General features: G+C 36.6%; 1 protein-coding gene across 1 annotated transcript; it reads left to right on the forward strand.

Moving 5' to 3' along the window:
• Positions 1-1,535: 1,535 nt before the first annotated feature.
• Positions 1,536-4,759, forward strand: LOC103954864 (transcription factor MYB83). Its single transcript, XM_009366711.3, has 2 exons — positions 1,536-1,985; positions 3,737-4,759. The coding sequence occupies exons 1-2, from the start codon at positions 1,675-1,677 to the stop codon at positions 4,437-4,439; spliced, it is 1,014 nt and encodes a 337-aa protein (XP_009364986.2). The 5' UTR covers positions 1,536-1,674; the 3' UTR covers positions 4,440-4,759.
• Positions 4,760-12,172: the final 7,413 nt, after the last annotated feature.

Raw genomic sequence — 12,172 nt, forward strand, 5'->3', positions numbered from 1 at the left:
CTACAAATCATGAATGATATATTCCCGCAGTTAAGTTTAACTTATATTTTCAGGTCTATTTATTATCAGAAATCAGTTAAGGGAAATGATTTGTGCCGGCACTTTTTCATCTGATGCACACTCTCGTTTTTTAGCCATTGAATTGAGCAAAGGAGTGTCAGAATAAAAAATTTGTGTGTAGAAGGTGACTAGGTATTCAGTTATGCACATAGTCAACTTGAAAAGATATAACGCGGATTCACATAAGGCGATGTTGCCAAATAGTCTAACAAGATTATTGACCTTAAGTATAGGAAATATATTCTATTTGCTTAGATAAGTATCAGACTGTGAATCTAAACCACACAAATCAAGCAAAGAGCCAATTTGATGGCTTAGTTCATATTTACGGATATAGTTAAAGATAATTTTTTAGTCAATCGTTACACAAGGGCTGTGCGAATGTTGCAAAACACTGATGTCATGTTCAATCAATATCCTTTAATTTAACAGTGATAAAACGAGAAAATGTAAAATCACGAGCTATATCCATCTCTATACCATATGCTGGATGCCTTTCACTATTATAATTGATTAATATAACACTAGACTTTTTTTCTAACAAATAATTAGTTAAGTCATGCAAAAACAACCCGTCTTTTTTTTCTTTTTATCTTTTTCTTCATTTGATTTGATTTCTTGGGTTAGGGTTTAAGCTTTCTGTTTTGGTCGTAGGTTTCTAAGGGCTTTAATTAGATGCTAATTAAGGAACTATTAATAATTTTCATTTACTTTGAGTCTGGCCAAGGAAAGTACTTGAACAATTTGCTGTTTATTGCATGCCAGTAGTACTTGGGGTAGTAGATGTATAATGTTCAATTAATTTAATTTGATTTGGTAGCTGCGGAACCTTAACTTCTAATATGAGATTTAGAATGCATAATTTTGACCAAAGAGAGAACAACTGTAATTGATATCCGAAAGTGAGAGTTTGCTTCAAAAGCATGTTTGATATGATTGAGTTATCCTCAATAAGTTTCATGCAACCACTTAAACAATCCATAACCATCACAAATTATTAATTAATTAAAGTACAAATTACAAGTATCAAAAGTGCAACACTTTGCCTAGTGTACAAAGAGCACTCTTGTACCATCTCTCTCTCTCTCTCTCTCTCTCTCTCTCTCTCTCTCTCTCTCTCTCGGTCGGCATATAAACTTCAAATTCACGTATAGGAGGGGAGGGTTTGTGTTCTTTGTCTTTGACTCTTTCTTGTCTTTTTTGATGATTCATTTTTCTTCACTCACAAGGTAATCATGTATCATCTTTTGTATATTAGACATCTACTTTTTTGCTTCCACTTCACATAATAATCTCTCTCTCTCTCTCTCTCTCTCTCTCTCTCTTACACACACACATATGGGAATGGAGCCACGGAGGTCCCCCTCCAATCCGTTTCCCACTCCACCCATCGACCAACAAACATGTAATCTTTCTCTCTCTGTGTAAAATTTTTGATATGCATATTTTAAGCAAACCCCACAACCATCACTATCATCATCACCATTACCACCCCATGAAGCCATCTTATCATCATATATAGCATTCTTTTAGATCTCCATCCATCAAATTAACCACTTTGAACAACAAAAAGGAAAACCCTAAGAGAACAAGTCTAGCTAGCTTACAATTACAATGAGAAAGCCAGAGTCTATGGAAAAAGACGATGTCGGTGGAGCGAAAACTATTAGCAAGAAGAAGATGATGATGAACAAGCTTAGGAAGGGGTTATGGTCGCCGGAGGAAGATGAGAAGCTGATGAGGTACATGTTAACCAATGGACAAGGCTGTTGGAGTGACATTGCAAGAAATGCGGGTCTCCAAAGATGTGGAAAGAGTTGTCGTCTTCGTTGGATCAATTACTTGAGACCTGACCTCAAGCGTGGTGCATTTTCACCCCAAGAGGAAGAGCTTATCATCCATTTCCATTCAATTCTTGGCAATAGGTACACTCTCTCCTTCTCTAAGCCGCAGTGTTTATAATGCACAAATATACATATATGATGATCACCTGTAACTGTTTTAAAAATCTCCGCCTAGACGCTAGACGGCTGGTCACCGTTCCGATTAATGCCTAGGCGTTTAAAAATTAAGAAATGGTGCCTAGATCTGCTGAGACACCCATCTAGACCGCCTAGGCACCTGCCTAGCCCGTCCAGACCCGCCTATATTGCGACTAACTTAGATAGATAACTTTCATTTTGCATTTTTTTTTTCAATAAATTGTAAGAGACTTATTGAATACTTAAATGAACACACATTATATGCTTGTTCTTCATATTTTCATTATGTTTCAATACTTCATAATATATATGTCATTCTATTTTGTAGTTTATGATGAAATTATATATAATTTAGGTATAAACAAGCACTTATTTACACAAAATATAATAGATTTACTTAAATCCGCCTAATCTGCCTAGGCGCTAGGTCCCAGCCCACCGCCCGACTAGCTCCTAGCATCTTTTAGAACCTTATTAATTATTAAATTTATGTATTAGAATGAGGATATATCTTTCAAGGAAAGATAATAAATTTGAAATTTTCTATTCAGCATCTAGGGTTGTAATGTTATGTTCCCAATAGTTTGAGACTTCACTTCTGTAAAAACATTTTAGCAGTAGTTATATATAACTATAAGGTTTATAACCTAATAATTAATAAATATGGTCAACATTTACATAATAAATAAGTATTTACGTCGCTGAATAGAACGATCAAGAAAACATTTTCTTATATATATGGCAGCTTAATATTCAAATCTAAATTGTTATATGTGCAATATATCTAAGCATCATCTATGCAGATATTTTCCACATGCATATGCCTCATTTTGACGGGTTATTGAAGTTCAAAATTAAAGTTCATGGTGAAATCAACATTAATTACCAAATATATAAGCACATAATATTGGATATTAGATTACATGATACAACATTATACTTGTCTACATGCATATTGAGTATTATAGAAGGGTTAAATTAAGTTCTAACGTCCAAAGTGCATGCACAGTTGCACACTGAGAAAAAAAAAGAAAAGAAAAAAGGGAGGTTTCAGAGTGTTTTTCTGTGCCAGTTCTACGGATGCGCACAACCATTAGGAATTGATACATACTTCAACTTGGGGACGAATTGTAGGCCCATATTCTAAATGCCACATTTTAAGTTTGATTCCTGGAGCCGAAGAATTGCACGATGATGGTCTGGGAAAGACTGAAATGTCTCTGTGAGTCTTTCTTGCTCTCAGAAGGGTAGACTGCCAAGGGAAAGCCATCAGCTGATCTTCTTTTAAAAGAAAGAAAAAAACTTAGGGTGCATCATGCGTGTTTAAACATTGAAAGTAATCTTAAAATTAACGCATTTTGTTGGTGTCTTCCATAGCTGCTTTCAGAGCTGAATTGGGAATGTAGGATATATTTACACACGCACACATACTATATTGCATAAGTGCTTAAGCAACTAAACATCCATGGATTTTCAAGCCATGCATTTTGTTTTAGTCGTATAAAAAAGTCATGCTCATATAAATTGTTTGATGTGTATATACAAATTAGTTAGCTATTCATATAGTGGTGCTTTCTCTTTTTAAATGATGAATACCAAAAATAAATGGTGATGTACTGCGTATCTTTCTTGGTTAGTTTTTATTATATGTCCTAATTAATTAGGTGAATTTGTTTTTCTTATGATTAATAAAGGTGGTCACAGATTGCTGCACGTCTTCCAGGACGAACGGACAATGAAATAAAGAATTTTTGGAATTCAGCCTTGAAGAAAAGGTTGAAAAATAACAATATGTCCACGTCCACATCGTCACCAAACGATAGTGATTCTTCAGATCCTAGAGATCATGTCGTTGGAGGGACGTTTATGCCCATGCAAGACCATGACATGATGACCATGTGCAACATGGACTCATCATCCTCATCATCCACATCCATGCAAGCCATGGCCGTTAACAGCAACCCATTGTTCAATCCTTTTTATATGCTTGACAATCGTTACGACATTGCCCATGCAGACGATATCGTCCTAAGTCCCACATGCTTCCCACACTTACCAAACCTTGAAGTTAATCAGGAGCATTATGGGGATTATGGAAACTTAGAGGGTGGTCATAAAATGGGGTTAGAAGGTGACCTTTTTCTTCTTCCACTCGAAAGCAGAAGCATTGAGAATAATCTGAATGGTCAGTTGGTAGCTGATAATATAAGCAAGAAGAGTATTAGCAACTACCACTTCCATAATAGTTGCTTTAATAACACGGAAATCGGCTTTAAAGTAGATGAGGAGGAGGACATGTTTGGATATGAAAATAATGTTGGACAAGGAGAAAACGTAAGAGTGGGAGAATGGGATTTCGAGGGTTTCATGCAGGATATTTCCTCCTTTCTCTCTTAAAGAGGAGAGCAGAGCTACATAAATTCGTATTTAGCTAAGGCATTTGCAAAATAATTTTTTTGGCATTTGCTTACTTAGCCAACAAAACCTTTGGTGCATACATGAAATAATATTGTTCCTTCGGAGATCAGAAATGTCAAAAGTGATGTAAGTAGAGAATAGAATATAAGAGGGCTTGTAGTTTGTTAATTTTGTTGTACACAAGAGAATAAAAAAGTTGGAGGTGGAAGTTGTTAGTGAAAAATGAGAAGGAGGAAATTTCATTATGTAAACAAACGTTAATAACGAGCAAAGTAGATTCAATATATTTTCAATGTTCACTGCCTTTCTCTTTTATATTTTTATTGTTCATATACAACGACAATCTACACCAGATGCGAGTGCGAATTTATATGCCTTTTATTAATTTATCATAATAGAGGTTTATGAAAAGGTAGAATAGAAAGGATGAATGACATCAACTTCCCCAAAAAGTTCAGTTAGATCATATGTCTCATCTAATTCTTCATAAAAAACTTCTTGTTCTGCCGATGATTATTTGTCAAATAAGATGGAATATTTTTTTTTTTTTGGTAATAAAATAATATGGAATATTAACAACATGTTGATGCACGAAATCAGGTGAATCTCAAGTCAACGTAGAGTGTGGTGTAGAGACTTTTGCGAGGATGCTCTGGTTAAGAGTAGACAGATATAATAAGTATCAATGGCATCAGTATGGTACCGGCCTAAAAACCTCCAAGGGTTAAGTTAGCAAAGTATGTTTAAGGTGCCACATGGACGAGTTTAATTGTAGCATAGTGTTTAAGGGGTAATAGTGGTTAAACCTTTTGAAGGAGTAGAGGTTGCCCTATTATAGAGGCAAGCTAGTGCTTGAAAGATTAGCTGCTGAAACAAGAACACCACACTTTTTTGGCTTTTTTTGTTTAACTGCTAAAATATTTTGCCATCTTAACTTGGAAGGGCAATATATGTGTAAAATGCATGTTGCTTCTATTTCTCAGGGAAACAGACCATTTTTTGCAACCAAATCTTTTGTAACAGCTTTGTTCAATGTATATAAAACTCGAATTGCTTATCTTACCAGCTCCGTTCACCCATCTATCCCTTTTATTCATTTATGATTATGTTGGATTTTTTTTCTTCAGCTTAAGTGTGTCTTATTCATGTGGTTAAGGCTGGTGCATTCAAGTCCCTCAACAACGCGCTGACATTTTTATTAGTATTAATACTATAGATTAATGGAGTGCGGGGTTTAGGTTACACAACACAATCAGCCATCCATAATAATTTGATATCAAACTCAACAAACTTAAAACCGCTAATTCACACCATTAGAACAAAGTACCAGATGCTCTCTCTCATAATTCAAATTTATATAATTAATTTCCATAAAAAATCCAAAAAATGAAAAATGAAAACAATAATACAACAACTAAAATTCTAGGGCCCTTGTTTAAGTTTAGCATTGGGCTTCCGAAATCGCAGGCCTACCCTGTTATTTCATCATTATCAACGTACTATTATATAATTTATATTAATGTAACCACAATAGTGTTTAAGCTGTTGCAGTCATAATTATGATATGAATGGATTGTGTAAATCCTAAAAAGTTTTTTTTTATGAGATTCTATCATATCTTATCTTTTAGATAGTATTATAATTCAGTTGTAATCCTTATTGCATAAGGAATTTACCTTCCTTATTACTATAAATAGAGGCATAAAAGGGTGAGATAATACACACCTTGGACTTGCATCAAATTTTTTCTCTCTCCTTGACATCGCACCTCTTTCTTTGATAGGATTCTGCCATGTGGGCTACTAAGATGTTGACATGTGTATAGGGTTGTTAGTAGTTGTTTAGAGAATAAGAGATAAATAGCAAGTTGTAACAGATGGGAAAGCAATTACTAAAAAGTTGTTGCATTTCTGTTTGCTATTCTTTGTGCAATTAGGAAGAAGTGGAGAAAAGGCTTAACAATTGGTATCGAGCCAGTTGTTCTTCCCTTCAAACCTTCATGTTGTATGACGCGACAAGCATCGCGAAGAACCATGGAGTCCAGGGTTTTGAATCTCGAATCCAAGATCGGTGAAGTCTAGGCCACACACGAAAAATTTAGTGCTTCACAGGAAGAGCTCGAATCAACATAGAGTTCGATTCTTCATAAGCTTCAAGCACAGGAATTGATCATTCATCAGCTTTAATCCTTTATGACGCGCTGCAATGGTGGTTCGATAGGTGAATCTTCAGAAGCTACTCTTGGCGATAATCAATTTCGTGACAGAATGAATGGGAACGGTAATCATCACAATGTTGGGCAGAATTTCAATCAGCAACCACAACAACCATTTTTGAAGATAGAATTCCCAAGATTCATGGAAGGGGATGATCCACTGGGATGGATTTATAGAGTGGAACATTACTTCGAGTTTTTCAACATTGGAGACTCCAAGAAGGTGAAGCTCACATCGTTTCATATGGAAGGGGAGGCTTTACAAAGGTTTCAATGGGCTCATTGCTTGGAGAATTTCCCTTTGTGGGAAGAATTTTCAAAGGTTATGTGCCAGGAATTTGGTTCATTGGAGTTGGAAGACTATGCAGAGAGTTTGGTTAAATTGAGGCAAATCGGTACTTTGCGCGATTACATCTTGGAGTTTAGACGTTTGGCAAATTAAACGAAGGACATTAGCCCATCTCTTATCAAATCTTGCTTTATCGGGGTTTTGAAACTAGAACTTAGACACAATGTCAAGATCTTGAAGCCTAAAGATGTATTGGAAGCTTCGGCCATTGCACAACAGCTGGATACCAAATTAGTCGACTTAAAGGTGAAATCTTTCCCTAAGAATTCTACAGTTTAGTCCACTTTTCGTTCACCTTTACAAACGTTGAATTCCAATGTGATGCACGAGAATAAACCTAGAGCTCTTAATGTGAGAAGTTTAACCCCTGAAGAGGTAGATTTCTATAGGAAGAATGGTTTATGTTTTCATTGCAAGGAGAAATACTTTAAAGGGCATACTTGTGATAAGAAACAACTGCTTTTGATTGATGTTGAAGACTCTGATTCTTGTGTTAGTGAAGAAGTGGATAATGAAGAGTCAGAAATCATAGCTTGTGCATTATTTGGAATACCTGCACCACTAACCATTAAAACTATGAAGGTCCATGGGTTTATCAAGAACTGTCCTGTTACTATTCTTATTGATTCAGGAAGTTCCCATAATTTTGTAGATCTTGGCTTGGTTAAAAGGGTGAAGGGTACTCTTGACATAAGGCATAATGTAAAAATAGCTAATCGGGGTAAGGTTTCGACTCATGGTACATTGGCTCAGATTTCAGTAAAGATCCAAAACTACACTTGTATCACAGAGTTGTATGCCATTCAATTAGGAGGTTGTGATGTTGTGCTTGGTGTGTAATGGTTGAGAAAATTGGGTCCAATTCTCTAGGACTTTGAAAAACTGTATATGCAGTTCCAAAAAGGGGTAGTGACTTATTGCATTGCTAGTCCTGAGGTACCATCTGAGCAACTGGAAAATATTTCAGCCTTACAAATGTGTAAATTGTTGTAGCAAGAGACCACGGTAGGAGCAGTTTTATGTCACATTGCAACAGAAGAAGTCCAAACCCAACAAATGAATCCTACAATGGTGACTGCTAACTTAGATAATTTGTCCATGAACCAACTTCAGCAATTACATCAACTGTTAAAGGGATATAAGGCTATCTTTGCTACTCCAAGTAGTTTACCTCCTCACAGAATTCAAGATCACATGATCCCATTAATTGAAGGGAGTAAACCACCCAATATCAGGCCATATAGATATGGTCCAATGCAGAAAAGTGAGATAGAGAAATGTGTGAAGGAATTGCTACAGGCTGGATTTATTAGAGTCAACAACAACCCATATTCTTCTCCAGTCATATTGGTACGAAAGAAAAAGGGAATTGTCACGCCTCGATCCCGACATACGTCCAGGATCGACATGTGATGTCACCAAATAACCATATATCTGACATACCCGCCTCTGAGATATGTATCAAGCACATGCCATGCCTCGAATTGTGTATTAATTTTTTTGTACACTTTATGGCTTCATCTAACCTCTAGTTAGACTGCCTATGTAACCCCAATAGGGATCAAGCCATTCGTAGTTCATCATTTCACTACACTTAAACATCCATCACATAAATCGCTATGTCTTAACAATAGATCACAATGCATACCATGCAATATGTCAAAGAACCAATGACGAAGCACAATATTCTTCTCAAGCCACATTGATCAACTAAAATAATCATAATAATGACATCCATATCCAAAGTCATTCCACAATCCCGTTAATTAATCAATTCATGAATAAAAAATGCATGATCTTAGCATTTATTTAAGTTAATCAATCAATGCGATAACTTATCATTTCACGAATTTAACTAAGGAACTCTATATAATTCCCTACTTGGATTATGAGTAATGAACATGGTAATTCTAATTTATATTCACAAGATCTATTGTCGGTAATTCCCATTCACTCAAATCTAGGGTTCTAGACTAATCTTATGGGAATTAGCTAAAGCAAGGATTCTAGACTACTCAACAGAATCCACCAACATTGGGTTCCGTACCACTTAATGAAACCAAAATACCAACCAGTTTCTCGTACTCTACCTAGACCTATCATATGTAAAATCAGTGCCTACACCAAGGGAATGATGCACTGGCAAATTAGAACTCAATTAAGCTGCGAAGCTCGGGTGAGTGATAATAATATAAGTATGTGATATTCAATAAAAACAGACCAGCGATCATAATCTATAAGCATCAAGTATAGAATCATGCTTTAAGATATCATAATCAAGTCGCTGAAAACACCAAAAGAGTCACCCATATATCCAACAGCTTTTCTAATTCAAACCACAAGATTTTCAAAAACCATCGTTCATATGTACATTAAAAACTAGGGCTAGAGGGACGCAGTTCGGCCGAAGCCTACATAAGTAATCAAACAGGAAGTGGCCCCTCAAAACGGATTAACCAAGCAGAGCCACCCCTGAGAAAGTAACCAAGTAGGCAATGACACCCTAATGGGGATTAACCAAGCAAAGTCACTCTTACAGTTGTTAGGAAGTGATCACCTAATGTTGATTAACCAGGCATGATCACTCCTAAGCATACATGGCCATAAGGATCGCCCAACGTGGATTAACCAGGAGCGATCCATATATAGTATGGTCCCAATGCAGATTAACCAAGCAGGACCACTAGTGACCCCCTAATGCGGATTAACCAAGTAGGGTCAAGATAATCAGGTAGGTATTGACCGCCCAATGCGGATTAACCAAGCAGGACCACTACTAACCCCCTAACGCGGATTGACCAAGCAAAGTCACACCTACAGAACTGTTAGGCAATGATCACCCAACGCAGATTAACCAAGCATGATCACCCATACATATAAATGGCCATAAGGATTGCCCAACACAGATTAACCAAGCGTGATCCATATATAGTATGGTCCCCCAATGCGAATTAACCAAGCAGGACCACTAGTAACCCCCCAATGCGGATTAACCAAGCAAGGTCATAGTCTCATACTAGCCCTCAATTTACAAAACATTTCAATATGCAATTCGAATCACTTTTTCACAAATATTACCAATCCATGAATCAAATCACATTTAATAACAATAGATCAATGGCCAATTATAAAAGAATCACATTTTAATAGACAACACATTTATAAAACCATGTCATATCCACAAATGATATTAATATAAAGAATCGGGTAATCACCATATCACATATGTTAAAGTCACTCACCGAGACAAGTCCACAAAGCTTCATTAAGTCTCTAGTAATACTAATTTTAGTAATTCAAATGGTTCAAGACCTGTTGACCAAACGTCAACGGTGGGGTCCACACCCTAGCAATTTAATCCGGAAGATCTGCACATAATAATCTAGATCCGTAACTTTCTAAGGTCCACATTATGCTCAAAGAACAACACACTAAAATCTCATCGTGATCCGACGGTCGGATCTCCACCAATTGCTAGAATTAGGTGGCGGTTAACAATTAATTTACTAACTTAGAAATCTAATCTGGGAAGATCTGTACATCGGATTCCAGATCCGTTAGTTCTAGTTATCCTCAAATATTATGTTCTATAACACATTAGGATTTGGTGACGATCCAACGGTCGAATTGGTGATTCAAATTTTGATCAAGTGATGTATCATAATGAAACTAGGTTCAAACAATCAAACCACTTCATACAGATATCAATTATGAATTTAGGGCATCTAATTAGACTTAGAAAGATATCATTGGCCCAATGGCCACGCGCCGCCACCGGTGGCGGTCGGCCGCCCCGACTCATCGGAAAATTCAACTATTTCCAAAAATTACCAAATTTTATATGAAAATAGATCTTAGTGAGTGGAACAAGTTTCATACTTGTGGCCAAGTCCAATTTGGCCCAGAAAAGCTCCAATTGCCCTCCAACACGCTAGAAAACCTAGAAATGGGTGTTCCTCGATTCATTGCCAAAACAAACTCTGACACCTCATCCAATGCTTGGGCCTTGCTCCGTGGGTTGAAGGGAGTCTATCGGTGGTGGTGATCGATGGTAAGCGTTGTCGGAATCACCGTAACATGAGAAAACTCGCTGGAAAACCCTCGACACTTTGTGGCTTCAACCTAGAAAAATGGAAAAGAAAAATGGAAATCTAACACTACAGGGATGTAGGACTCATCAAGAGCTTTCTATGGACACCAAGATCACCAAAAACGGAAGTCGAATGAGGAGATATGGCCGGGTCAAAAACGACCCAACTCGGGTCTCTCTCATTTCCCCTCCTTGCTCTCCCTTCTGATTGGGTTGCTCCTCCCTTTTTCTCTCCCGCACTCTCTCCTTTCTCCCCTCTCCCCTGCTGCCACTTGGTAGCTTCTAAACATTTATTTATTTATTTATTTCCCAACAACTAAAATGTCTCTAATTTCTTCGTTATAACTCCATTTCAAGAACGGTTTTCACCTACGTGTTCGTGAGATCGAGCTCTATTCGAAAATATAAATTATGATCTCGAAAGGTTTACGGAATTTAAATAATTAATTTCAAAACTTCAACCCTCATAACTAGTTTAATTAAAACCTAAATTCAAATAAATTAATATAAATTCCCGAAAAATAATATAAAATCTCAATAATACAAATACGAAGATTATAACAGTGAAATCCAAGAACGGGATTTCACAAACATGGCGCATGTGCATGGATTATAGAGGCCTTAATGACATCACTGTTAAAGACAGGTTTCCAATTCCCCTTATAGATGAATTACTGGATGAATTGTTTGGTGCACATTTCTTTTCCAAATTAGATTTACGAGCAGGTTATCATCAAATCCGTATGCACCCAAATGATGTTGAGAAAACAGCTTTTAGAACACATGATAGGCACTACAAGTTCTTGGTGATGCCATTTGGTTTAACCAATGCCCTGACCACATTTCAGTGCCTTATGAATGAGCTTTTTAGACCATATCTCAAAAAAGTTCATCCTAGTCTTCTTTGATGACATTTTAGTGTATAGTTCTTCTTGGTATCTCCATTTGTCTCATTTGAAGATAATATTTGATACACTGAAGAAGCATAGCTTATATGTCAAGTAATCAAAGTGTGCATTTGGCAAATCTCAGGTAGAGTATTTGGGACATATTGTTTC

Source organism: the organism of the source record quoted next, unplaced genomic scaffold (assembly GCF_019419815.1).
Source record: "Pyrus x bretschneideri cultivar Hongxiangsu unplaced genomic scaffold, Pyrus_bretschneideri_v1 Contig52, whole genome shotgun sequence".
NCBI classification, from domain to species: domain Eukaryota; kingdom Viridiplantae; phylum Streptophyta; class Magnoliopsida; order Rosales; family Rosaceae; genus Pyrus; species Pyrus x bretschneideri.

Coding starts and splice junctions, on each gene's coding strand:
- LOC103954864 (XM_009366711.3), top strand. CDS start 1,675: ATGAGAAAGCCAGAGTCTATGGAAAAAGACGATGTCGGTGGAGCGAAA. Junction 1,986..3,736: donor CATTCAATTCTTGGCAATAG/GTACACTCTCTC, acceptor TGATTAATAAAG/GTGGTCACAGATTGCTGCAC.